The sequence below is a fragment of the Anas platyrhynchos genome, chromosome 2, assembly GCF_047663525.1.
Source record: "Anas platyrhynchos isolate ZD024472 breed Pekin duck chromosome 2, IASCAAS_PekinDuck_T2T, whole genome shotgun sequence".
NCBI lineage: Eukaryota > Metazoa > Chordata > Aves > Anseriformes > Anatidae > Anas > Anas platyrhynchos.
The window spans coordinates 149,104,523-149,131,223 of record NC_092588.1 but is presented as its reverse complement, the minus strand read 5'-3'; the positions used below and the strand labels follow the sequence as shown (position 1 = coordinate 149,131,223).

Below are 26,701 nucleotides of genomic sequence, written 5' to 3'. Positions count from 1 at the left end.
CAGATTACTCTGGATTTAGAACTAGATAATCCTGTTTTTTTAACTTTACATGAGCAAAATTATTGTAGCACCTGATATTTTTGACTGAAATGGAAACTTAGATACGTTTTTCTGCTCTGGTGGTTTCTTATCCTTTGTCAAGTCATTCCTCTAAATGTATCTGCCTTTTTGTTACTGAAGAGCAGGCTTATCTGAAAACAATGGTTCGAAATAAAGCATCCTCCTGTTAGCCATAAAAATGCAGCGGCTGCTTGAGTTCGCTTCTAATCAGTGTTACTGGCTCCTTTACCAAATTTTTACATTATCCCAATATATATTTTAAAAGCGACCACGTGGAGCAAGTAGCGTTATTAAGAGCAACTCTTCAGAATCCAGTATGTGTTAATCAAACCATGGTCAGTTGTACTGTGGTGGAACAGGTGAATGCTGAAGGAGATGCTCAGGAAGCTCACATTTTACCAGGTGAGAAAGGAGAAGGAAGAACAGTGAGCGAAGTTTTTTCCATGCCCTGCAGTGTAATAGCAATTTCTGATTTTGTGAGGGTAAGCAGAAGTGTGGAGTCCAACACTAAGCAGCGTGATGCTGCTTCCTCAGCAGGCCACAAAGCTGCTTCTAGTGACTGCGTGTCTCTTGAGTATTCACCTCAGAGAAAAGCGAATTCAGTTTGTATTGGGTTGGCTTAATTAGCACAGAATCACAGAATTTCTAGGTTGGAAGAGACCTCAAGATCATCGAGTCCAACCTGTGACCTAACACTAACAGTCCCCACTAAACCATATCCCTAAGCTCTACATCTAAACATCTTTTGAAGACTTCCAGGGATGGTGACTCCACCACCTCCCTGGGCAGCCTGTTCCAGTGTCTCACAACCCTTTCAGTAAAGAAGTTCTTCCTAACATCCAGCCTAAAACTCCCCTGGCGCAACTTAAGCCCATTCCCCCTCGTCCTGTCACCAGGCACGTGGGAGAACAGGCCAACCCCCACCTCTCCACAGCCTCCTTTAAGGTACGTGTAGAGAGCAATAAGATCACCCCTGAGCCTCCTTTTCTCCAGGCTGAACAAGCCCAGCTCCTTCAGCCACTCCTCATAGGACTTGTTCTCCAGGCCCCTCACCAGCTTCGTCGCCCTTCTCTGGACCCGCTCAAGCACCTCGATGTCCTTCTTGTACTGAAGGGCCCAAAACTGAACACAGTACTCGAGGTGCAGCCTCACCAGAGCCGAGTACAGGGGGACGATCACCTCCCTAGCCCTGCTGGCCACACCGTTTCTTATGCAAGCCAGGATGCTGTTGGCCTTTTTGGCCACCAAAATTTGGCCACCAAAATTTGGCCACCATATTATACATATGTTCATTACAGAAAACAAACACGGAAACACATCACCAGGCAATGTCAGTGTGGAAAACTCAGTTTTAAATACTACTTCATGTGCTTTCAGTTACAGTCAAAGACAAGTTACTTCTTTCTGTCTGATTCTACTAAGTCGATCTCCGTTATTCCATATCTTTTGCTGTCCTCTCTCTTTTACTCTAATAAACTTCTTTGCTTCCTTGTTTTAGCCAGAAAACAATGGGTTTGTTTTGTTTTGTTTTTCTGTTTTCATAATACTTCTTACATTAAACCAAGATAATACACCAAGTCTGGAGTTTTAAAGCTTGTAAATCCTTAGTCACAGATCATCCTAGAAAAAACAGGTATGTCCTCTTTTGAACAGGTTGCTCAAAAATCATTGTGTTTATAAAACAAACAAAAAAAAGCAATCTAAAATGAGTCATTTGACTACTTAATTAAAAAAAAAAAAACTATCAGTAAAACTGCTGGTTTGGTCATATGTAAAATCTCTGCATTATGTGTGCTGGAATGTTCACAATGGGAGATTTTCATTATATTTCACCCTTGTTACCTGTAGATAGCTACAGTGGTAATAAAGCTTTTATCTATTTGATAATATTGGTTTAGTCTTAATTTTGCTTATGAGTTAATTATAATTTTCTATGTTGGATGGTATGTATCTTGAATATTGCTGGTAGTAGTAGTCCAGTTTAAGATCTGCTTGTAGACATTTTTGACTAAGGAGGGTGGAAGCAGAGATGACAGGAAAAAATTGTAAACTTGTCTTGGAAAAAGGCTGTGAAGAACATAGCTACATTTGTTCTGTGTAGTAGGAGAATTAAAGATGCTAAATTAGGAGCTTTGGTTAAAATACCATCTTGAGTTTATAATACATATTAATAATTACTGTTCCCATCAAGCTCTTCCCTCAATAGACACCATTTCTTGAATTTGTGATTTTATGTTAATTACATTAGTTAAGGTGCTTAAATAAAGACATTAAAAAAATGACTGACCCAATGAAGTAGATGGTAGTAGGATAGTGTTTTTTTTATTTCAAAGGTCAGTGTTTTTCACTGGGTCAGTAGGTGAAGTCATCTCTGGTCTGAGCATAAATAAAATGATTCGTTTTAACAGCTCAATTGTATGGTTATTAACAACAATGTCTGATGCTTGCCAATGAGTGCAAACTCATTTAAACTTTCTTTACTGTGCATGTGGCAGTGAAAATTGTAATATTCGATGTTTAACAGTTTTCCTGGATAGTACATGCAAACTATTAATTCCAGTGTAACTATTCAGAAGGAAAGTGGTGGAAGTATTTCTGACTTGAAAATCGCCATCTCCGTTTTCATTTAGACACAATGTTTGAAGTACTCCATGCTTCTGTTAGTATTCCTGTTGAAGTTGTGCAAGTTTACACAGAAGAATACTTAACAGACTACCTTAATTTCTAATTACTAAAAGCAAACCAATTTCCTTTTTATGCCACAAGCAGGATTTATTTTTGCTTGAATCATAACATCTTTATAATATTTAAAAGGGAAATTTTAGTTTTTTGTTTTGTTTTGTTTTGTTTTGCTGTAAATAAATGTGGTTTTCTATTAGAACTGAAAGATAAAAATGAGTGCGATATGGCTATTTAACAGGTTGTTATCTGGTCTAAAGTGCTCATCAAGGCTTTCTCTGTAATCAGTGGGGAGAGAGTGATCTCCGGAGCACTCCTCATACCATCTATTTTAGGCTGCAGTTTCATATTTCCATTCATACAAACAATATCATCACCAAAAGCAGCAGGCCTGCCCTGATGGCTTTTCCAGCTGTTGTGCTGTTCCCTAGCTGGTAATTATGTGAACATTTGTGTGACAGTGTGATGTGTTTGAAACTCAGATAAGAATGGAAATTAAATTAAATAGAAAACTCTGAAAAACTGAATCACGAAAGCACTGGAATGTATATTTTTTAAGTGTGTTTTGAACTGAGACGCACAATATGAGCTGACTAAATATTTAATCTGCGAGGTATCAGCCAGGATGTTATATTCTGAGTCATGTATTATTTGTTTGTCTCTGCAGTGCTTCCCCAGGAAAATGCTGGCTGGCGCTGTGACCGCGTGTACACAAGCAGTTGTACATATTTACGCAACGCCACGACTGGTTGCTGCTCCTCCTCCTTGCTGGTAGCGCTCGGTGCGCACGTGTGTACGCTACCAGCATATCACATATAAGCAGTTTTTTGGGTTGGAAAAGTTGGAGCAGAGCCCTTTTTTAAATAATTTCCTCCTTAAGAAGGTGGTAGTAGTTTTGAAAGGGAGATTGTTCTTTTTTTTGATAAGGATTGAGTAGCTCAGTACCTTAATTACTTGCTTTCCATGGTCATGTTGGTGGGTTACACAATCTTAAATTGTATGAGAGAGAATTTAAATTACTGAAACAAGGAATTACTTGAATTGAAATTACAATGTTTTTGACAGAAATGACCCAGGTGATTAACGTCATAGGAAACTGCATGGTGCCTGGGGTATCTGAAAGCATGCACAAACAAGATTACTCTTTAGCTTTGTTGCAGCAGGAGCAGAAACATCAGGCAGATCTGAGTTTCCTGAACTGCAGTGCTTCATTGGATCACTATCAAGTTTATGCATTCTATTTTTATTTTTTTAAATTGTACAAAATCAGAGTCTGTATTCATGCAAATGCTATATTTCTAAAATATGACAGAGAGATGAAACAACATTTAAAAACCCACATCCTACTTGGCTAGTGTATGTGCCTTCAAGGTGAGTGTTGCAGACACCGATGTCAGAAGGAAAAGAAAATTCATAATTTCTGTATAGTTCAGTTTCTCTGTGTCCCCCATTTGGAATTTTGGACTGTACAAAATGCAGATAATCTAAGCAGTGTTTTCTTGCACTGGCACCAGCTCCATCAATGGCCGTGTGGCCCATGCAGGGTGCTAGTGCTGCGTGGGGTGCTATGGAAATCAAACGCAGCCTGCTGCTATACCTGTGAGTCTCTTTGTGGAGTGGAAGTACAGAAGAATAATGTTATGTTTTGGTCGTATTTAGCTTAGTGAATTTAATCCATAATCAAAATATCCATAACTGTAAACATACCAAAAGGTAGCTTAGGAGAAAAAATAAAAATAAATGTGCTGCTACATTCCCAATGTAAGCAGTTTTGCTTTTCTCTACATCTATATTGTCTTCAGCTCTCGGACCAACTCTCAGTTTCTGGCAAGGAGGGAACATCTATTTCAGATATATTATTTTGAAACACAAATACCTATAATGCTTAGCCTGTGTGTTGTGAAAGCTGATTTATAACAAACACAGCACTCCGTCTGGGTGTAGCAGGCAGCCTACGCTTTGGAGCTGAGAACTTGAGATACACAACAGTGAGCACAGATCTTCACCTGGCTCTCCACTCAGATAGCTGGTTGGATTCCTGAGATTGGGGCTTCAGCATTTTAAGTTCTTACGCTGTGTAGCTATATTTGCTAAAAGTCACAGCCATCTCCTCCATTTTTACTTTTAGTATGATCAAGTGACCTATTCTTTCAAATTATAAAAAGTCTGAAAAAATGTGTGTGAACCTGCTGTCATGCTCTGAATCTAAAGCAAAATGCATCAGCAGAAGTAGGAACACAGTATAAAACTCAGAAAGGATTTTTGACTCTTTCCTTTCATTTTACGTGTTATTCCTTAAGCTCTGTCCCCGTATCTAGAACATCTTTATATGCCTGTAGGTAACCTGTAGTATTAATGGCAGTCTTTCTGTTGAGTTTAATGGGATCTGCCATATTTTATCAGATCTCAGTTGGGAGATAAGATTTCCATGTAGGACAGCCCGAGACCTCTGTTTTTTCCTGGACGAGTTGCTTAGCTGATGGGGAGCTGCTGCCAGCAGCCTGCTACTTGCTTTCATACAGCAGAGGGTGGAGGCACCCACCATCAAGATAATTGATCAGACCAAGATTACAGTGTTTGCCACTAAAATTAGCATCTACCTACACTTGTCACGCTGCGTTATTTTACGTAAGGCAGCTGTTTCCTATATGTATTTCACTTTGGCCTTTTACAGAGATGCTTGCGTTTTTCCAGTACTCGCCTTTTGATGAGTTCAGATGGCTGAAAATACAATTCTTTATGGGTCCATTCAACTGAGGTTTTTTTTTAAATACCCTGTCAGCTTTGATTTTTGGACCGCAGCGCAGGGGCACCCACGTAAACCACTTGCTGCATCTCAGGAGCCAACAGCTGCCTTCAGGAGGTCTCTCTGAGGGCCAAGTTTGCAATTCCTGTGCATCGCTCGGTGGCCATGTATACTGAGCTTTCTGGGACAGGGTTTGGCTTCGTGTTGTGTCATGTACGGCACCAAGCAAAGGAGCTGTGAGCTGTACGACAGCTGTAGGCGAAAAGTTCACCATCTGATCCCCTGCAAGTGCCAGCTACTTTTGTGTCTGTGTTGTGCTCCCATGGTGATTGCAGCTCTAGTCTGCTGCCTCCCCTGGGATCAAACCAGACCTTCCCCTTAAGTTTTAAGGTATGTTTTAAAGCAAGTGTATGAGATGGAGGCTTTGGACAGAAAGGCATGCTGAAGACTGGCTAGTTGGAGAAAAAGTTATGGAGTTGTAAGCGTGAATTGCTCCTGTGCAGACAGACTGGGTCCCTTATCATGTCTCCTTTTGCATGTCGAGCAGGCAGGTGGATTGCAGTTGGGTTTGGGTTCTTCTGTCGTCCATTTTGGGTCAGCAAAGGGAGGTGTTGAGATCCAGCTGCCGCTTGGTTGTGGCACAGAGCTTCTGCAGTTTGGTGCTGAGAAGGAGGGACGGTGTGATGGCACATACCAGGTTCCCTGCGTCTCAGTCCTCCCCTGTTGTTGCCACACAGCTCAAGTGGGGTGTGCAGCAGGTAACCACGGGGTTTGGGATGCTGCAAGGCCAGTGAGAACAGTGCCAGCCCTCGCCTCCGGCTGTGCTGAGCCTCTGGGCTGCCTGTGGTGTCGGGATGATAATTAGAACAAAGTTCATAAATAAAAGAAAATGATTGTTTATTGCTGCTAATTTTGAAGAAAAGTCCTGACATTTGTTTATGCACAGTCCCAAATAAGCTTAAAATTATTGTTTCACATTTTAATAATTGGTATTTTGTGTATTAAATTTTTGTGTACTATTTTTGTGTACACTTGAATGCTCGCACTCACACTCACCCTATCTGTCAGTAATTAATGGTTATCCTCCACTGTTCTCCTCTCAAACTTCTCTTTTGCTATCGGACAGGTGTGCACGTACGTTAGCTGTGTGCACGTGTGCATTTATCTGATTCTTCTGGCAGAGGCTTGTTTCTGAAGGTCAGCACATTTACATTCAATGGTGTGATGATGCAGAGCTTTCTTGAAGGGTGATAACAAACCACAAACAGGCTGAAGATTCTTATCCCTTGCTTTCCAAGCGGTGTTGCAATAATTGAGAACACACTTTAGCGGGCTCTCAGAAGTTGATTACAAAAATTGTAATTTTGCTAGACACTTCTGTGCTAATTTCAAGGAGGTTTCTTCTGCCAGTTTGTGAGCAGAGAAAAAAATGACCTATAAATATTGTAATGTTGAGCAGCAGTTTGAAGATTCGCCGGTTGCTTGTGTGTGTCCTGCAGACTGGCAGCCTCATTTGGCAAGATTTGGAATTTAATATACAGATTATCAGGCCAAGCCTCCTCTTCTCATCAGACAGACCCTCATTTTATAGGGGAGGGATTAGCACAGTTAAATTGTATTCTGAACTGGTTGTTTCAGCCCCCTAACTGATTAGGGCTGCTTTGCTGATTTAGGGGATTTCACTTTGTCTCCATGCCCTGTCCTCTCATCTGAAAGCGTATTTGCTTTACTTCTCGTGGTTGGCTACATAATAGCAGGGTAGGGATTGGATTACACCTCCCAGCCTGGCGATAGGGAGGACTGGGCAGGAGCGTAACAAACCAGTATTGCTTCAACCCCCCGTCTCCGCGGCAAGGCTAACCAGCTCCTGTTGAAAACAGCAAGCAGGAATTTCTTTATCTCTCTCCTTTGTTTCTTAACTTCTTGGTGCCGCGTGCTTCAGTGCGTGCGGTGCCAGGAGAAGACTTGCACTCCTGGGATCCGTACTGCCACTTCTGCACAAAGACATCGCAATATTGTTTTCGCCCTGATCCCGTAGTGAGTCTGATGGGGGTAGTTAGGACCTCCGACATCATGTTTGCTGTCTCTAGGCTAGAGCTGAACTTTGTTTTTGTATCCGTCGTGTTTCATACGTTGAGACAGTTTCTCACATTTCATTATTAAAAAATAAACACCTTTTCTGATTAAAATCCCGTGCCTTAATAGTTTCTTAGTTTCGCTGCTGACTTCTGGCTGAAAAGGAACAGATATTATTTCACCCAGGCCCTGCCAGTGCTGTTTTACAGCCTGTGAATATCTCTTCCATGTACACCATGCAGAATTTAATAAAAGTGAAAATTCTTTGGGGGTTTAGGGGTGGAGCAATTTTCTAACAGCAATTCCAAGTAGAAACTCTCTCTCTAGCCATGTGTGCTTTGCTGTGAAAGCTGATAGCCTCGTATTTAAAAAAATTGAAAACATAGCCCTTTTGGATCTCCAGACGGCACAGTCTGAACATTGACTAAGTACTCTACAAAAAGCCACTGGGGATTTATTGCTCCTCATTTATAGCCGGGGAAAATGAAGGCAATGTTTGGCTGGTGGCAGTACTTGCACTCTGGTTGAGAACACAGATTGGATTTGAGAAACTGGAGGTTCAGAGCCTTGTCACTAGCGCACACGCTGCCACAGTTAGAACAGGCAGATTAAACCTCTTCGTTGATGGGAGTGGGTTTAAGGCTTTTTGTTCTGTGTTGTATGTCTGCCTGTTCAGGAATGCGAATGAGAAGTATCACAAAACATGTTGCTTACATTCAAGAAGTTTACTGGGTCGTGGTCCTGCAACTATGGGTGTTGCTATGCAAAATAAGTGGTCTCTTCGGCAGGATGCACTCGGTTAAGACTGGATTTCTGTTCCCACAACTTTTGCAGCCTGCTGTAGAGCTGTAGGGAAATCACTTCTTTGCTAAGTGGCTGATTTTCTACCATCAGTAAAATGGGGACAATGACAGCATCCATGTGCTGTGTTTTGAGAACTATTAAAGACTTGAAGAAACTGCAGAAGACAAGAGTGCTGTGGTTCTGATCGGGAAGTTATTAATCCAATGTTAAAATGGAAATGTGCTCAAAATCCAAAAGTTAGCAAACATTGACAAAGATAATTTTCACTTCAAAGATCTCCTTGCTTGTATTTGCATAAATAGGTGTGTGTATGCGCACACATGAAATGCATGTAACATGAATATATAAACAGTTGAGTTTTTCTCATTATTTCAGGCAGTTTGGAAGCTTCAGCGCTGTATTTCTCAGCATACTGATGGTGTTCACTTGCACAGTATTTGAAAGTGAAATAATAGGTTTGAGTCTCTGCCTGGTTAAGCCTTCCTTGGAATTTGGAGACCTTGGAAAACTCATTTATGATGTTTAATACCACTTGAACAGGTTCTCTTGTTGAGTTTCGATTTCTACAGAAGCAGAGAGTGATCAGGTTGGGCAGGTGAGCATCAGCCCAGCATGATACAGAGCTGAAGTGCTGTGCCTGGCATCTAAGTCATTGCTTGGCCTGGGATCCTTGTTGGTAGCCAGCATAAGATTCACGTGTATTAGCTTGGATCACAGACTTGCACTGCTGTTCTTTATTTCTCTCTTTTATTATTACTTACATTTTGTGTAGTGGCAACACGTAGAAACCAAACAGACTTGGACCACGTTGTGGTAGATATTTTGAAAGCATGTAGATATTTTGAAAGCATGTGAAGTAATTGGTAGCATCTGTCTCCAAAGGTTTTTACACTAAAAAACCTCCCAAGGTCCTACAATATGCTACATTTACTTAAATGCCTCTGATACTGTACAGCAATTTATCAAATGCCCCGTGTTGCTCTGATTATTGTGTGATTTGCTACACAAACATATACTTTGCTCAAACAGAAATTTGTAATATGATTATATGCATTTTGTTTCCTTTAGAGAAAAAAAATAATAAATAAATAAATAAAGCAGAGTAAACCAGTTGGGAGCAAAGCTTGAGAGAAAATGCAGGACTAGAATAACAAGATAGAAAATAACATGTCCTCAAAGAGAAGGGTTGATTGGAGGGTTGACCATGAGGGTGGTCTTCATCCCTTTTTGTGAGTTTATAACTCTAAGGCATTAACGGTTCCTGTCAGCCCTGTTACTAAAAAAGTAAAAATCTGAACTGATATAACTCGTGGTTTTTTTTTTTTTTTTTTTTTTTTTCATTCAATGCTTCTGCTTCAAATAAAGTTTTCCTCAGATTTACTCCTGATATTAAATAAATGTATTTTTTTTTGTGAAGATGGTGGTGATGACAGTCACAAAAGAATTATGGTTGCTGGAATTCGTTGTCAACCATGGAGCAGAGGATACTTAGCTGATAGCTTTGTCTTAAAGCAGGCAAATACAGATTTCTTTGCTAGGAGATAGGTAAAGACAGAGCACCTAGAGAAACCACAAAAAGAAGAGAAATTCAGCTACCTCTGTAACTGTAAGAGAGATATAACTAGAAAAATATGTTCACAAAAATATGTTCACAAAACAGATATTTGCAATTGATTCCAAGTCAGGACCTAGTCAATTCACTTACCTGCCGATTGCGTGCGATCACAGCTCTCTTTACTTCTCCATGTGTAGTGACTCAAAGATGTTCTTGGGATTCTGCTAAAAATGTATAAAGTATAATGATCTTAAAACAGGAAGGCTGCTTTTTGTTGAGGGAAAATCGTTTTAGATTGTTTATTCCAAGTAAATATTTTGTGTTGGTCTAGAAGCAACAAATTATATTGGGTAAAGGCCAACATTTTGCAACTGAACCTCATGTATATACAAACGTTAGGCTACGTATGTTTTGCTCTCAGCAGTGGAGTTCATCATAGTGTGGTCACTGTAGTTGTCTCAAGAAAAGGAGAAAAAACACCTAGTACTGTAACTCTAGCTGTTGGTTTTCATACAAGATGCATGAATTTCACATTCTTTATAAATGCGTTGTACTCACAGTCACGTCATAGATTTATTGGCACATCTCCAGGCTCATTCTATAATGTGTGTGCTATAGGATATAGCATGGTATGCAAATATTACAGAAGTTTCAATGAATTTAAAGGAGTCTCCTTAAGGGTGCAAATGTAGGTGGAAGTTCAGCAAAGACAAGTCCAAGCAGCATGCATGTCAATTTTGGAGTCTGATCATTTTCTCTGTAGAAGACTATATTGCAGTGAAATCCTGTAAATGTGTACATCATAACCTCAAGGGGAAGAAAAGATGATTTTGAATGATAGGGTAAATTATATAAATATTGATGGTATATAAACAACCTAAAACTTAGAATGCGTGCAATTTTACATAATTTAAAAAGAGTATTTATTTGCTGATGTATTTTATAACCTAATGCTAACAGTTAAGGACTTTTGTGCTTTGTGTGCAGGTATATGTCTCGAGTCCATGGTATGCATCCAAAAGAAACCACACGTCAGCTGAGTTTAGCAGTCAAAGATGGTCTTATTGTTGAAACCCTGACGGTGGGGTGTAAAGGGTCAAAAGCTGGTATTGAACAAGAAGGATATTGGTTGCCAGGAGATGAGATTGTGAGTATAAAGTCTTTGAGAAAATAGATCACGATTTCTGATATCTTAGCATGAAACTTGTTTTAATTTCTATTTGAAGTTATTTATAGATGCTGTGTTGATGCTTGTGAACAGGGAAGTAATGCACTCTTAAACCTTTTTAACCTTTTCTGTTCCATAGGAGCTCTTCTCAAATTTGAGTTTTCTGCTGTGAAAAACCGTCAAAGTCTTTTGCTCAGTCATGCCTAATTTATGTAGTGTTACCTCTTCTACAGTTGTATAGGAAGATAGTATACGTAATGCTATTGGTATTACTTGAAATCCTCAGACGTCCTTGAATCCCAAAGATGGTATGTTTTAAAAGAGATCAAATGAAGAATTTCTGATTAATATTGCTTTAATCTGAATCTGAGGAAGGAAAAAATACTCCATTTCAAAAGTATTCACTTTCAAAAGTTTCAATATTACTCCCTTTTGAAAGTACCACAAAATGTTGTACATTTTGTTATATATAAACACACACAAGAAGATGTGTTTTACAGATATCTGGAAACACCAGGGCATTCATTCAGGAATAATTTTCATAGTAAATTAGTTACAGGCATTCAGACATTGTTCCGCTGGATATGTAAAATAAATTTTGAAATCCAGTTCTACAGTTGAAAGTTATGTATAGGGAAGAAAAGCATTTTTTTCTCAGTCCCTACATAGCTAAGTTGAACATACTTACAGTGCTGAGACTAGTCTGATAGACAAGGAACAAAAATTGCACAATTATTTTGCTGTGTTCAGAAACCTGCTCTCTGTATTTACCAGATCATGTTTTCCAAATAAAAAACAGTTCAGCAAAGCTTTAAAATACTTGAACTAGGAACTGTTGCTTTGGAATATAAACTGTATTAAATACTGGTGAAACGGACAACAATGTCCAGACATAGATAATAACCAAAATGTTGAAGAAGAACAGAAAAAGTCTGCAGGAAAATTAAAAGGCACTGAAAGATTCTTTGCAGTATTGAAGCCATCAATAAGATCCTGAAAGGGAAACAGTAGATTATTATTTCTTCTAAAGTGAGAGAAATATAAAGTATCCATAATAGCAAGCATTATGTTTAAAATTATCCCAGTTGTACTAATTTGAAGTATTGCAATATAGACATTATGTCCCTATTAAGATTTCCGTTCTAATTTCATTAGAAATCCTCAAGGGAGCTTCCAAGGTGTATTTAGTTTTGTTTTTGCAATTCTCCCTGGGAGTAAACATCCCAGCTTAGCTCTTCTAGGTATTTATGTCAGTTTTATCTGTTTAGAGGTGATGTTAATTGTGTAGACTCAACATGATACAATCTGAGATCTGCAGTTATCTCAAGTATTCAAAGTTTTTGTTTCCTCTATTACTAAGACAAAAAAAAAAAAAAAAAAAAAAAAGAAAAAGAATCAAAATGCCTCACAGTGGCCAGTTCTCAGAGTCATTCAAAAAATACCCCTAATATTTACAAGCAACATTTATCTAACAAAACTTACAAGATAATCAGTGTATAAATTCCTGGTGACCCATTGGAATTAAGTCATTATTTTATCTCAGAATGAAAAAAGTTGTCTTTGATTTAACTTTAATCATGTTATGAATAGAATTTTGGTTAGAAATGTTGTCTGTATTTACAGCATGACTGCTAAGCCCTGATGGGTCATGCTGTGTCCATACATCTGATGGCCATCTCAGTTGTTCAGAACACCAGTGCACACTTGACTTAACAGCTTTATGTGTTAGTAGGAACCATGTTCCAATGCAGGCCATGTTTCAACAGTACCCACCTTCCAACTTCTTGATCCTAATACTGAATCAAAACACTGCAGATGCATCAAGCAAAATGTATTGACTTGGTTTTAAATCATTCTGTTTGGTCTTTTATTCAAACATTTTTAACGAGCAACAAAGTGTCATTGACATCAGATCAGGTATTTTCCATTCTGCAATAATTGGCACAAAACGATGATTTTTGGTATGTTCTCTACATTGGACAAACTGGGTAGTGTTAGATGTGCTCTGCACTGGGTCAAGATGCAATTTGTAGTTGTGTAATCCAGATCTGGTGCTAATGACAGTTGAACCATAAACTAAAGTTACATTTCAGTGAGGATAAACACATGGGATTGTTTTCAGAGATCCACTTGTAGGAGATGGAACTCTGAAATACGTCTGTAATGTTTGAACAGTGACTTCAGACTCAGCAAATTTCAGCAATTACAGACAAATCCTTGACCCAGTTGGCAAACTCAGTTTGGCTGGTACTACAAAAACTTCGAAAGCTCATAAAATGAAAGACTGGAGGACTGATCCCCCACATCAGTGCAAAAAATGCCAGTGGATTTTAGCTCGTTTTCTGGCACCATGCTCAATGAATAGCACTAAGAACCACCTGTTTCAAGGAGTTAGCAAAGGGAGACATTCTTCATGTTCCTCCCTAGACACTTTTTATCTGAATATTTGCTTGATGGTTTGCTTTTTAAAAAAAAAAAATAATTTATTTTTTAAATTTTCAAAGTTTTGGACCTTAATCTTATCATTTTAAATCCATATTTAAATAAATGAATGAGTTGTCTGGTCTTCAGGTACCGCTGAGCACCTGCTTCATTTATGTAGGTACCTGACTACAGGCTGCCACAAGGCCTGAAAGTACTGGTTTTAAGGTTTTAATAAGGACTGTGGATTGATTGCTCAATGGTAACAATAATTAAAAGCATCTGGATTATGAAAGCACTGCTTTGTTCGGGAAAGATTCATTAAATAGTTTGTGGTGGTTGCTTATGTATTTCCAAACATTTGCCCCTATCCAGTAGGTTGACATAATGATAGATTTATGCAGTGAGGACATGATCTCTGACAGGGTAACTTTCAGCCTTCAGAGGAAGTGTTAAAAAAAATGCTATTTTGTTATCATTGTTCTATCAATATGTTGAAGAAGCTGTGGTTTAAAAAAAAGCGAAGAAGAAGCAAAGTATCCTGTACTCAGACATGTCATACAAAAGAGCTAGCTGATGTGCAAAGATTAAACCGTTTGGGGGCATCAGGAGGAGGCCCTTTCAAAAGGGCCAGTCATGAAATGAATGTTCTGAAGAACTGGAAACAAAGAATGATCAGATTTAAAATGACATAAAATTGTCCTCTTTTTCTCTCAGACATATATAGGAGAGAGATTTTTATAGATGTTACTAAAACTAATTTAATGTATGGAGTCAGTTGCCAAACATACTATATGCCAACAAATATTGAAGTTTTGGTAGCTATGCAAGAATTTTGCTGCAAATACTTTACTTCCTGGGCTTGTGCAGGTATTCATTTTGTTTGCTCATTTACCATCTGTACAGATGTTTTGCAAATTTTCAAAATGTGTTCTCATCTTACAGGCTTTCTCATCTTGCAGATGATTAATGCATTTGACACAAAATAAATGAGAGAAGAAATTATTTTCCATTGTTATCCAGCATTTTAGTTAGTAATTTTGCATTTTCACTGTTTGTCAATGACATTATTATGCAATTCAACAAAATCTCTGCAGCTTCTTGCCTTGCAAGGAAAATGTCAGTCCTGAAATCTGGTAATGGACATTTACTTTTCCTTTTTAAAAGCTTTATTTCTATTTCTCACAGAACTTTTGGAATTTGGAAGTGTTACTTATTTTGAACAAAAAAGAAATGATCTCTTTGCTCTATGGGTTTAGGAAAAAAAATGCAAATGAGTGTTGTTAATGATGTTGTCAATGCAATGATAAATACAAGGGGAGTGTAGTTGTTGAAGAAAATAGTAATGAATGTCCTTACCTATTCATTTATGTTTTTAGTCATGCCATGATTTTTATGTACTTCTATCTTTGTAAAATAGTGGTCAGTCTAATCCTAATGAAAGAAATTGAATTAAAGCACCAATGCCATGTAGCTTTATGGGGGATAAGCTATAGTTCTTAGTGTTGGTATGTCTTACTCATTTACATATTTTTGATTTTTCTACAGACAGTGTGCATGGAGCTATTTTCAGCATTTAATGTGCTAATTCTTCTCCTCATGATTAAAGTCATAAAACTGCAGTGACCCAGCGAGAGGCATTATGAATGTATAATTTCAATTTACACGTGTTCATAAAGCCAGACAATATTGTGTTCTTCTAAAATGGAGATCCGTTAGTAACACAAGTTCCATTGTTTGCATTTGAATGCAACATACCTCATAGCACTGCTGTGGTTTAAAGTTCATAGTGGCCAAATTCTCTACTGAGATGTGAAGAGCAAGGCTTCACGCTTAGTTAAGGCACTTGGAGCTGTTTCTTCACTGCCAAAATAAATCTAAGGTAGTCATGTTTTTGACAGATCACTCTTTTATAGAGGTCTATTTTCTGATCATTTAAATGATTGCTTATGGAAAGAGCCAGCAACTCTTGTGGCCAGTTAAGTCTGACTTTGGGCTTTAGTAGCAATTATTTTTCTGTGCACTTGGTCCTCTCTGAATCTCTAAATTGTTGTCTCTCCAATTCTTCCCCTGTAAAGGTTTTTTAGTTTAGTGTAAGAACATGCTATTTGGAAGGGCAGTTTGCTTGCTATCCTGTTTGAAGAAAACCTTAGAAGAATGTGATTTTCCCCAGTCCTGTATTCAGAACTTGCCAACTCATACTGGGGATTTTCTGATATTTTGTATTTAGAAAGTACTGGTGCTTGCTCCATGTAACTCCGGATACGTTCAAGTCTCGAGTCTGTCTAAATAATCCATCTCTTCACACTGTCTGCTTTACCATCATTTTAACCTTTGTTGTAACCCACTGCCAACACCGTGAGTTTTGTAGGTTATTTTGTTAACCCTAGGCACACACTCAGTTATTATTGTGATATGATGTGCTGCCGCTTCATTTTTGCTAGGATCAATCTACAGGAAAGGAGTATTTTGTTTGTTATGTTTGTGTTAATGTAAATTGCTTTAGATTGAGCAATGTCTGGGTTTCTTACTCGCTATGCTTAATTGCTTTTGTAATTGTATTGATTTTTCTATGCTAGGTAGCCAGAAGCTGTTTTGAACTGGCTATGTCATCTTGAGTCTCTCCATAAATATGAAGATAATTGTGAAAAGCTTAAGAGTGGTCACTGTGAGGGTTTCAATCTTTTACAGCATCAAATCCATTTTAAATTTCAAACAAAAAAACCCAACTACATAGCTACCAGTTATTGCTAGCAAGCCGGGGGCTTCTAACTAACTAGGCTGAGGAATGATTTTAATGTGCATCCCATTCATTTCAGTTAGGGGCAGAAGGATAATATGAAACAGCAATAGTGACAGCCAGTGGTTTCATCACGAATGCTCTTACTACTAGAGAGCACAAAGAGGAAGAACATGTCATACCAAATGAAGAAAAATTTTCTTCAATGTTTTAAAAAAACATCTATAAACATCTATTTGTCTTCTCCGTCTGTATTGCCTTGAATGTGAAGTCCTGTATGAATTCACTGATCCAAAGCCAAACGCAGACCAAACCATGACAGTTATTGTTCCTCTCATGTTGTAACCAACTGGGGATTTTCCAGGCTGGAACTTTCCAGACAGATTCTTAGTTATTTTGAAAAAACCAGTGTTCTTTACATCTGCTATTCACTGATCCAAAGAGTTAATGAAGGTACTTTTGGGAGACAAAAGTCCAGACTGGCTTCCATCTCTCATTCAACAGCTCAGGGAAAGTATGAGGAGGCTTTGAGGCTCAGGGCACCTATCAGTATGGTCACACAAGGGCACTCAAGGGAAATGAGCATCTGGGGGTCTTTGACTCTTTCTTTGCTGTCTTTTCATCCGCTTAAGGTCCCATCACTCAGAGCTTACTTTGCCAAGAGAACAGCATCATATCAATCATTGTGCACTAAAAGCAAATGATTTTTCTAGGAAATTATTATCATAAAGTGCACTAGCGTAAAATTCTGCTTATTACTGAGCCAAAAATAAGTGTCCACTAGTGTAATATCCCGGTGTGCATTTGTAAAAGTTCAGAAAAACAAATTTTTTCAAGTCATCAAAGCATGGACTATTTTGTCTTTGAGAAGCAAATTAGAACTCAGAAGTCCCACCTCATGGATGAGAAATATTATTACACTCTTGCTGTGTTGAAGCCAAGACCCTCTTTTGTCTTTGCATTAGGACTGTTAGCATGCAACTCATGAGAATGGCCTCACTGTCTTTTCAGTGGCTTTTCTTTCCCCAGACAGGTTAAGAATCATGAACGATTATTTTCCAACTTTATTTTCCTTTTCCCATGCATTCAGGAGTATTTCTTCCCTCCACTCATCTTCCCTCCAAACCCTCCTTACTTTTCATCCCCTAAAAAGAGTACCTGTACCTACTGAATGTCAGTGCAGAAGTTCGCATTGTTTGAGGATCTTCCCTCTACGAAAGACAACACTATAAGAGTCCACTTTATTGCATAGCTAAGAGATGATACTTCTTTTAAACTGGTGGAACAATCCCATCAGTATCTTCGCTCGCATCTCCCAGCTTTACCAACTTGACTGTTAAAAATTCAGTCAATCTAATGCTGTCTTCTTCTTTAAGGTTTTCAGTCACTGTGCTGTAGTTGAGATACTGATGTTGTTGTTCACAGATTTCACAAAATGCTTTTGCTGCCTGAAAGGGTGTTTAGGAGAATGGTAATTTGCTTACAGGTTTGAAGCAGACTAGTCACACTAGTCCACGTAATGCTTCCCCCATGGGACTCAAACAATTTTAATGGATTAGATGACATAGACCAGCCCATCTTGAGCGTGTTCTGAAAATATGCATTTTGTGGGTTTTTGTTTCTTCGTTTGTTTGTTGTTGTTGCTGTTTTCACTTCTTTTGTGCCAACCCTGACGTGGTAGCATTGTTTTCATTCAGTTTGTGGATGCAAAATGCTGTGCATCTCTGGCAGTTACTTTGGTTCTTGTGATGCCATGCTGGTCACTGAATGAAGCTTTGTTGAAGCTGATTAACTTATTAACATTCATGCTTCATTCACAATAAATGCAGACCTCATTCTTTCATATCACTGACAGCTGGAGCCGTACCAGCCACACCTATGGCACAGGGGAAAAAGACAAGAAGTTGGAGGTTTAAGCGAGTTGTGTAGGAAGTTTTGTTGCTGGTTCAGATAAAAAAGGTTGGACCATTGTTTGAGGAAACTGTGTGTGCAGAAACATCAACTGGAAAAACACTACAAAATCTCATGGAGAAGATATGGCCAGGAAAGCGATGTAAACATATGCTAAGAAAGAAGAGTGGAGGGCAAGCCCTTTTGTGCACAGTGCTTCTTGAAAAGAGACTTGGAACTACAAGGAAATAGCAATTGTTTTTTGTTTTTTTGTTTTTTTGTTTCTTTTTTCCTGATCTGGATTCATCCTGTGTCTAAAGGGAACAAAACCGTCACATACATAATGTGGAAATAAAAGGCACTGCACCTAATAAATACTTCACTCCATCACTGATTTATCTCCCTAATGAAAATAGCCTACAAACCTCCTCTTGGTTCAACCTAAGTAAAAAATGGTGACATTAATAGCAGAAGTGAATCCAGTTTCTGAGCAGATAAGTTGCAAGTTTCTATTAACCTTGAACTCACTTGGAACACGAAGAAGGAAAAAAGTATTTTCATTTAAGATCATATTCTCTTTCTAATATCCTGGAGGAGAATGCTTGCATTGCCTCACCTCAAATAATGGATACTACTGCTACCCAAACGTGATCTTCTGGGGAGGGAAACTGAGATTTATTCATTGCTTCAGGAACACAGCTTATAGGCTGAGAAGATAAACACAGAGGGATTTTAGCAGTTGTTTTGGCTGCTGGCATGCTACTATACTTCTTAGAAAAAGTTCCCTTCTTCGTTAGCTCTGGGAGTTAGAGACTGGCTCTGTACTTTGGAGCCAATCACCTTGAACTGGCCAGAACCTAACTACAAGGTAGGAGAGGGAATAAAAATCTACCTGTCGTGGCAGGAATCCAGAAAAGACTTTGGTGGTTTCATGCCAGAAACAGAAGACTTCTAAGACAAACTGGCAATAAATTAATTAGACAAACTTGGGCTTGCAGATTAAGCTCAATGAAGGAAAGCCAAAAGAGTATGGAGAGGCTCTGGAATTCACTGCAGAACCTGAGTCTTCTTGCATGTGTGCATCAGAACTGGAAGCAGTTATCAGTGAAGAAAATGAAAATGGATTATCATGAGCCTATAAATGCATCTGTGTTTAATACATATTACGGAGAAAGAGATTTTGGTCTGTCTCCTGACTGATGATTTTATGCTCTTTTCAGGATAAAAATGATTTCTAAAGTGAGATAAATTAAAAATAATGGAACAAATTAGTTGTTGGCTGATATTCTGAAAATCCGTGTAAAATGAGCCATAATAAATAAATAAAGTACTTGAGGTTAAGCAAGATGTCTAGGTAGTTGTGAGGACATATGAAGTCATTATTGCTTTGGATTTCTTTTTGTGATAAAGTGTAAGTAATGAATACCACAAAGCGTCCTGCAAAGTCAGTTTGTGGAAATCCATTTTAAAGATGAAGCCCAGGTCATCAAAGGAGAGGATCTATAAAAAGGCAACTGATTTGCAATGGACAGATTATCCTGTCTGTAAAAGCACAGATCATTGTAGCTACTTGCTGCAGTAAGGTTTTAGAAAAGGAAGGAGAAGATAAAGTGAAACAATTTTCATAAAGGGATTCTAGCTGCTGACATCTTTTTGGCTTTGAAGGAGAGATGGATGCTTGCTTATTTGCTGAGCACTTCTGATGAGCAAAAGCAGCAGGAAAAAAATACCAAGCAAAACAGGAGCCAATGTGTTTAGTAAATACGTATATACAAGGAAACTGCTAGGGAGAAAATGAGCTTACTTTGATGCTGAATTTACTCTAACGTTACATGTAAAACATGGGATATCTAAGAAGCTTTATCTTTGTAAAGCCATCATCCTGATCAAGTATGGATCCTGTACAGCAATGATAAAAGGGAAATACTTTATTAAACAGCTAGCTCGCTATTTACCTGCTGCAGAGATGGATAAGTCCTCTGAGCCATCAAGCAATTAATCTTGCCTTCTTCAGTTCTGAGCCTTACCCGTCGTTGTGATGAAGAAAAGAGAAGAGCAGATTCAGTGGGGTACTGAATGCAGGTTTACAGGAGGATTCTTGCTTGCCGAGAAATAGATGGAGCTGAGGATGTTGTGTCATGAAGAGAAGGCTGACCCAAAGGGCAGGAGGAAGACTGACCTCACAGCAGGCTAGGACCTGTGGAGAAAAACATATGCAGTGTCTCCACTGTGTTTGAAAACAATGGGAATGGTGCTCCATGATGCCTTGTGTTTGTTAGACCCAGGTAGCATTTAATGCACTGTACTGTCTGCCTGAAAACCAAGGTATCTGCTAGTGATTCGTGGTATGATTTCTTACTGGGGACTATACCCAGTGAGATACAGCATGCTTAAAAAAGAGGAAACTGTGCTTGTACTAGGTGCATAACTGCTAGTCTTCCTCTGAAGGAAGGAGTACGGATCCTCATCCAGCTCCATAGATGAACAAGCACATTTTGTAAACCTTTTATTACAGAGCAGTCACTTGGAAGTTCAACAGCAGTGCAAAACCAGTGGATAGTGGGAGACACTACAAGGTTGAGCATGGTTTATTTAGCATTTCCACAGTCCTTAAGGGCTCTTGCACCTGCTCTTGTCTGCACCCCTTTCAGAGTGCTTTAGTATGGGACAGATTCAGATATTTATGCTCTGAGAGAAGTGTCGATGCACAGACCAATAATTTAAGCGTGTAGTAGCTGTTTAGAGCAAACGTATAAGTAAGATGCATTTCCTTCAGGTTTTGTACTGGAGGACAGGAGTGCTGTAGATAGTGCTACCTAAAGTAGTTTATTACATTTGTGAATCATCAAGACTGAAAAATGCACTGCAAAGTTTTAACGATTACCCATACAAAGCTCATGTGTAGTCAAAAAGCTTGGATGGGAAAAGCTCAGATGCTGCCTGAAAAAAGACAGAAAGGAATTGGTAGATTAACAATGGAAAAATTGTTTAGAAATAGCTATTGCTGTGGGGTTTTGTTTAAAGTGAATGGGTGCACAGGTGCAACATGCCTTGGGACCTCTTACAGAGAGGATTGAGTGAAGAAAAGTTTGATTGAGTGATGGTATAGTAGACATATACATGCTAGAATGCAGTACCAGCTCTTGCTATCATAACAAAGGCTTTCCATTTGCCTCAGGAAGTTTGAAATATGAAAGATTAAGTACAGAAGATAGGAAGTTCTTCCCAGCAGCAGATGATGATGGATATAGGTTGCAAAATGCAAGATGTGAGAAAGGAATGTGTAGTCCTTGTGGGAGGCATTTCCTTTGATCTATCTGTCTACTTGATACAGACTGGTAGTCAACTTCTGTTTGATTCTGATGAAGAGTTACTGAAAGCCAACTAAGAGACATGAACAGCAGAATCCAAAACTCTAAAAGCTTCTCTCTTAGCTGAAGGAATCAAAGGAAAGAAGCATTCCTTGTGACTGTTCCTGAATCATGAAATACCCCTGAAGAAACTGAATCCAGAACATTTGCCTCAGGAATAACGTCTTTAAATTGAGCATGGCCCAATTATCTCATTAGATGTCAGAGGAACTGTAGGAACTCATTCATTGAGATTCTTACTAGTTTGAAAAAGTTACAAAATAATCAGGAAAAGATTCCACTAAAGTTTTGGATTGGCGATTTTAAAATGTCTTTAAATAAATATAGCATGCTACTATTTTCGAATAGGTTTTATTTTGGTAATGACTTCTTTCTGCTGGCGTGGACCTTGTTGCCATTCTAGATTCCTGTACTGTGACAGACCAAAAGTGATGTTATGATACAGTCTGGGTGAAATCTTGCAGTGTATCCGCTAATACTCTTCCTCTAGACTAAATGTTAAAAAAGCTGTTTTAAGTTCTTTATTAGTTGGACAGCGGGAGCTGTAGGGACTGTTTCAAGCACAGACACTACAGGGCTGACCAGGACTTTGCACACAGGTAGGTCTGAATAAAAACGCAGTGATCTGAAAGGAGCTGTGTGTGCACGAGTGTGTATGAGAGTTACTGAGAAACACCACAGCAGCACATAGGTAAGCAGCAAAGAAACTCTGAAGAAGCACATGAAACAGAACACCCGGAAAAAAAAAAGTTGAAAGAGTGCTATGGGACACAGTGCCACACAGGAAAAGGCTGGGAACCATGAGCTCCATGGGAAGTGCTTTTCTTCGTTTGCGTCATACTGAATTTAGGACAACAGAACTGTATGTATGTTATTCATAAATAAACATGATTGCGCCAAAGAAGTAACTGACTTATAATTGTTTTTCCCATCTATGTGACCCCCTTTTTTTTTTTAGCTTACTGTTTGGGTCCAAAGGATAGCCATAATTTGGATGGCTTGGGAAATCTAGTTCAACAGTGTGAAACCAGCAAATCCCCATAAAGGGGAGTTTCAAGAATAGTTTTGCCTTTTTCCCCCTCCCTTTTCCTCTCTCCACCTGATAGTAGAGTGACTTATTACCGAGTATCTGGGCTACCATTAAGGGACTTGGAGAAAACAGATTAACAGGTAAGAAATGAGTTATGTTAATGGCATATGCATTATAAAAAGGCAAAGTGGTCCTTTTAGACAGAATCTAAAGAGGAGGTTATATTGTTTTCATGTGCTATGACTACTTATAAATTATAGGAAAATAAAAATGTACTGTTTGTTTTTACTTTTTTTTTCTTTTTTTCTTCAATAATTACGGGCTTGGTAAGGTATGGGAGTGACCTAATTGTTCCAGTTGTGACCTCTAAGTTATTGTTAATTTCACTGTCAGTATGTGCTTCACATCTCCTACTTAATGGTATGCTAATTGTACAGCAGATTGTCACATTCTCCAACATACAGATTCCCTATTTCAATTACAGCTAAGTAAATCTCCATTACTAATGAGTAAGCATTTCTTTTCCATGTACATTTGCATTATAATGGACATTTTCTTTATGCACTAAAATTATTCTTTTCCTTGACAACAACTATATATTTTATTTTACAGTAAAGGCTACGACATGATGATTCATTCTTTTCTGTTGGGTTTATCTGTATTTAAATTGTCAAATGTTCTGGATAGCCTGACATTTTCTGTCCCGTGTTATTTTTCTGTATTTCCAGAATTAATTTATGTATTTGCTTTAAGACAACCAACTTAAGACAAATCACAGAAAAGTAAGCTTATGTGTCAGTCATCAATTAAGCTGTATTTCAGAATTGTTGCATTGCTTCATTCGTGTTGCTGAGAAATTTCAACTGCTGTTCATGTCAGCGCAAAGTGACCTTTATGATACCATGTTTGACTGATCTGAATGTAAAGAACAAGTGACCACAAGTGACCCATATCACCGCCAGATCCCACTCTGCTTAACAGAGCATAGCTCTTTGGCTATCAAATACAATCCCCCAAACAGACATTTGCTGCCCCGCTATGCATATATCTACACATGCGATGGACAGCTGAGTAAAATGAGGGGGAAGGCCTCCTGGTACATCCGAGCTATGCAGCTCTGCTGCCAAATCTGCGCCCTCCAGAGGGTTGCAGCCAGTCTCTGGGTGCAGCTGAGCTTGGGCAGCCGGCTCCTGCCGGCGGAGGATTCCCTTCGTCTGCCAGCACCGTGACCCAAGGGGCTTTCCCTGCCCTTCCTCGGGGAATGAGGAGACTGGCAAATTGAGCCCCTGTGCCGGAGATCCTTCCTTTGTTCTGCATGGCCCTGGGAAAATGTGTCACCTTTTGTAAAAAAATAAGGACCGTGAGTCTTGTTGAGAAAGCGATAATTTAATTTTTGTTCGTATGCACTGAAGAAACGTTGCTTTGGTTTTGTTGGGGTCACTGCCTACACGGTAAATTAAAAACAGGGGTCTTTTTGAGATGCCCAACACAGATTTATATATCAAAGAGGGTGCTTTAATTAACAATAATGAATATTCTTGAAGATTTTTAAGTTGTCTGGTGGTGGGTGTATATATGGGGCAAAAGATGGGGTGCTGGGTTCTTTTAATTGTGTAAGTACATGGGATGTTGAAAAGAAACAAAATTTGGTAAAGCATTAGGTAGCATTGAAGAAATGCAGGAGGAAATGTTTGCAACCAGATGTTAGAAGTAACAGATTGATTTCCTGGTCACTGTGCATGAATTCTTTCTAGCCTTGTGTATATCCTGATAATCGGATGGATCACAGTATAGATACAAGTTTGTTTTGTTTTTATTTTGAAAGGCCTACGGTATGCAGCCTTTTTCCCAGACAGCAGCAAAAAACAAGGTGAACAATTTTTGCACTATGTGGTTTTGAATTCTGTCATATTTTCTATTACGTTTCTGTCTTCCATTAGGATAGCTTAGTTTCCTCTATTAACCACCACCATCATCCACATCACTTCCAATTCCGAGTTTAGTCTACATTATGTATGTATATAGTTTGCTGATTTTTTTCTCTCTCCTGGGGGCTGGAAGTGGTTACTCACACGTTACAGTTCAAGATGTTGTTACAATGGTTGCCCTTTAATCAGTCATTTTCGGAGTGGCTGATGACACCTGGTGGTGTGTTTCGTAAATGCAGACTTAACCGGGTTTGCAGCTGGCGGAGCATTTTGACCTGGCCTAGCCCGAGCACTGGCAGTCAGAGTTTGAGCTATTTTAATGAATCTGACCTCCTGCATGAAAAAAAAATAAAAATAACAAAAGAATCTGTTGGGAGCACGTTCTCCTCCCATCCAAACCGAAGTAAACCAAGAGAAGCAGTAACATTACACTGCTGTTGGAGCAAAATTAATGCCTCTGACCTTGCTATTGAAGTCAATAGTATAGCTTCTCACAAGGGCTATGTATCTTTTTTATTTTCTTAATTAACTTTACCAATATATTGCATAAATGAATGTTTTATATATATATATATTTACGCACTAAATATACTGCATTAAACTAAAAATCTTTCCCGTGAAAATCCTAGGTGATTATATTTAGAAATAATGATGTTTTCAAAACTTTGGAGTGGGAATACTGAGGGAAGCTTCTTCTGGTGTTTTATTTAATGTCATGGTTTCTGGCTTGAGTGCATGATTTTTCTTGCCAGCAAATATATTTCCGTATGTTTATTAAATTCCACATCTCTTTGCCAGTATATTTCCTAACAATGGAATATCTGGGATCTACCAATAAGTAACTAGTACAAATAAAAAAAAAAATGCTGGAATCCTCATTCTTTGGTAAAATTCCTCAGTAGCCAGAACCTATTGGGCTTTTCTCAACTTGATTTTTATCTGGATACAACTTTAATCAAAACTGATTCTCTTTCTTGCTTAATTGGCCTTTTATTGCTATCTGATTATTTTTTTTTTCGGTAGTTTTATAAAGAAGATAAATATTACACTAAATATAAAAGAATTTTAAGGCAATACTTCATCCTGATTTTTGTAAATCTACAGAGAATTCCAATGCATCTACAATGCAGTATCTTTAGTTATTTCTAAAATATTGCAAAGAAAGGATTCCCATCATGTTTTGCCACCGGACTTTGTGGAAGGGGAAAGATTTGGTGAAATGAGAATATGTTCTTTATAGCCAAATTAAGTGGTATTGTTTTGCCATTCTTAAGTATACAGAATTGACATAAAATTAAATGAGAAAAAAAAATGGTAGAAGAGTCAAGTTACACTGTTAATCTGAACAACAAAGGAGGGCAAAGTTCTGAGTTAAAAATCATAGGTTAAGGGTTTGTTGTTTTTTTTTTTTTTTTTTTCTTATTTCCCTAATCTTACTGCCCCAACATTCATGGTGCATAAACTTTAGTGTAGGCAATTTGGGTTGAGGCTGTCCTGAAATCTCATTTATTTGTGGGGGGCTCTGCTCAGACGAGTTACACGACACAGCTGCTCTTCGGCCTAAGGGCCTGGCAGCTCCACTTCGTGTCACTTCTTACCCCAACCTAGGTGACAGCACTTGCCAGCCATGGGAAAGGGGGGATGGCACAGATGCCTGGTCTGGCCACTGGTGGGAATTGCTAACTCCACCTTTACAGCATGACATTAAACATAGCTTGGCCAGATTTTTATCAAGATAATTTAGTCAAGAGCAGGAGTAAATTTTTTCAGAGATCTGAACCCATTGAAAAGTGACATTTGACATTAAAAGGCATAGGGAGTTTTATCTGAGATGTGACAGTTATTTTGTCTTCCAAGTGTAGGGAAAAGTGTGGCATTTCAGATAACACAAACATTTAATGGTGGCCACTGGCAATTCTGTCTGGTTTTAGTGCTACAGATTCCTAGAGCAAAATTCTTCCTCCAAATTATATGCATGCTGCTCTCATTTACTTCAGCAAAGCTTATGCACATGTTTCAAAGGTCAGAATTTGGCCATTGGGGCTGAATTTTCAAGAAAGAGTGTATTAAAGACATCTGTGCATCAACAGAACCATATCCTTTGTTTTCTGTAGGACATCTCAGGAAGAAGCCTAGTGCTGTTGGGCACTGCAAGTGAAACTGTTTCTGTTTTTTGAATTGTATTGGGGTTGCTTAGCAGAAACATTTCTTGCAGTAATAGGTTCATGATTTC

General features: G+C 38.6%; 1 protein-coding gene across 7 annotated transcripts in view; it reads left to right on the top strand.

Annotated features, from left to right (window-relative positions):
• ZMYND11 (zinc finger MYND-type containing 11) overlaps positions 1-26,701 on the top strand; it is a 106,210-nt gene that overhangs the window by 51,493 nt on the left and 28,016 nt on the right. For 4 of the 7 annotated variants that reach the window (XM_038175745.2, XM_072033826.1, XM_005009042.6 and 1 more), the window contains 2 exons: positions 10,908-11,067; positions 24,366-24,410. In XM_038175745.2, coding sequence (XP_038031673.1) covers positions 10,912-11,067; positions 24,366-24,410 — 201 coding nt within the window. In that variant the 5' untranslated portion in view covers positions 10,908-10,911. The remainder of the gene's footprint in view (positions 1-10,907; positions 11,068-24,365; positions 24,411-26,701) is intronic. The other 3 variants (XM_072033828.1, XM_005009043.6, XM_005009041.6) reach the window with 1 other exon arrangement.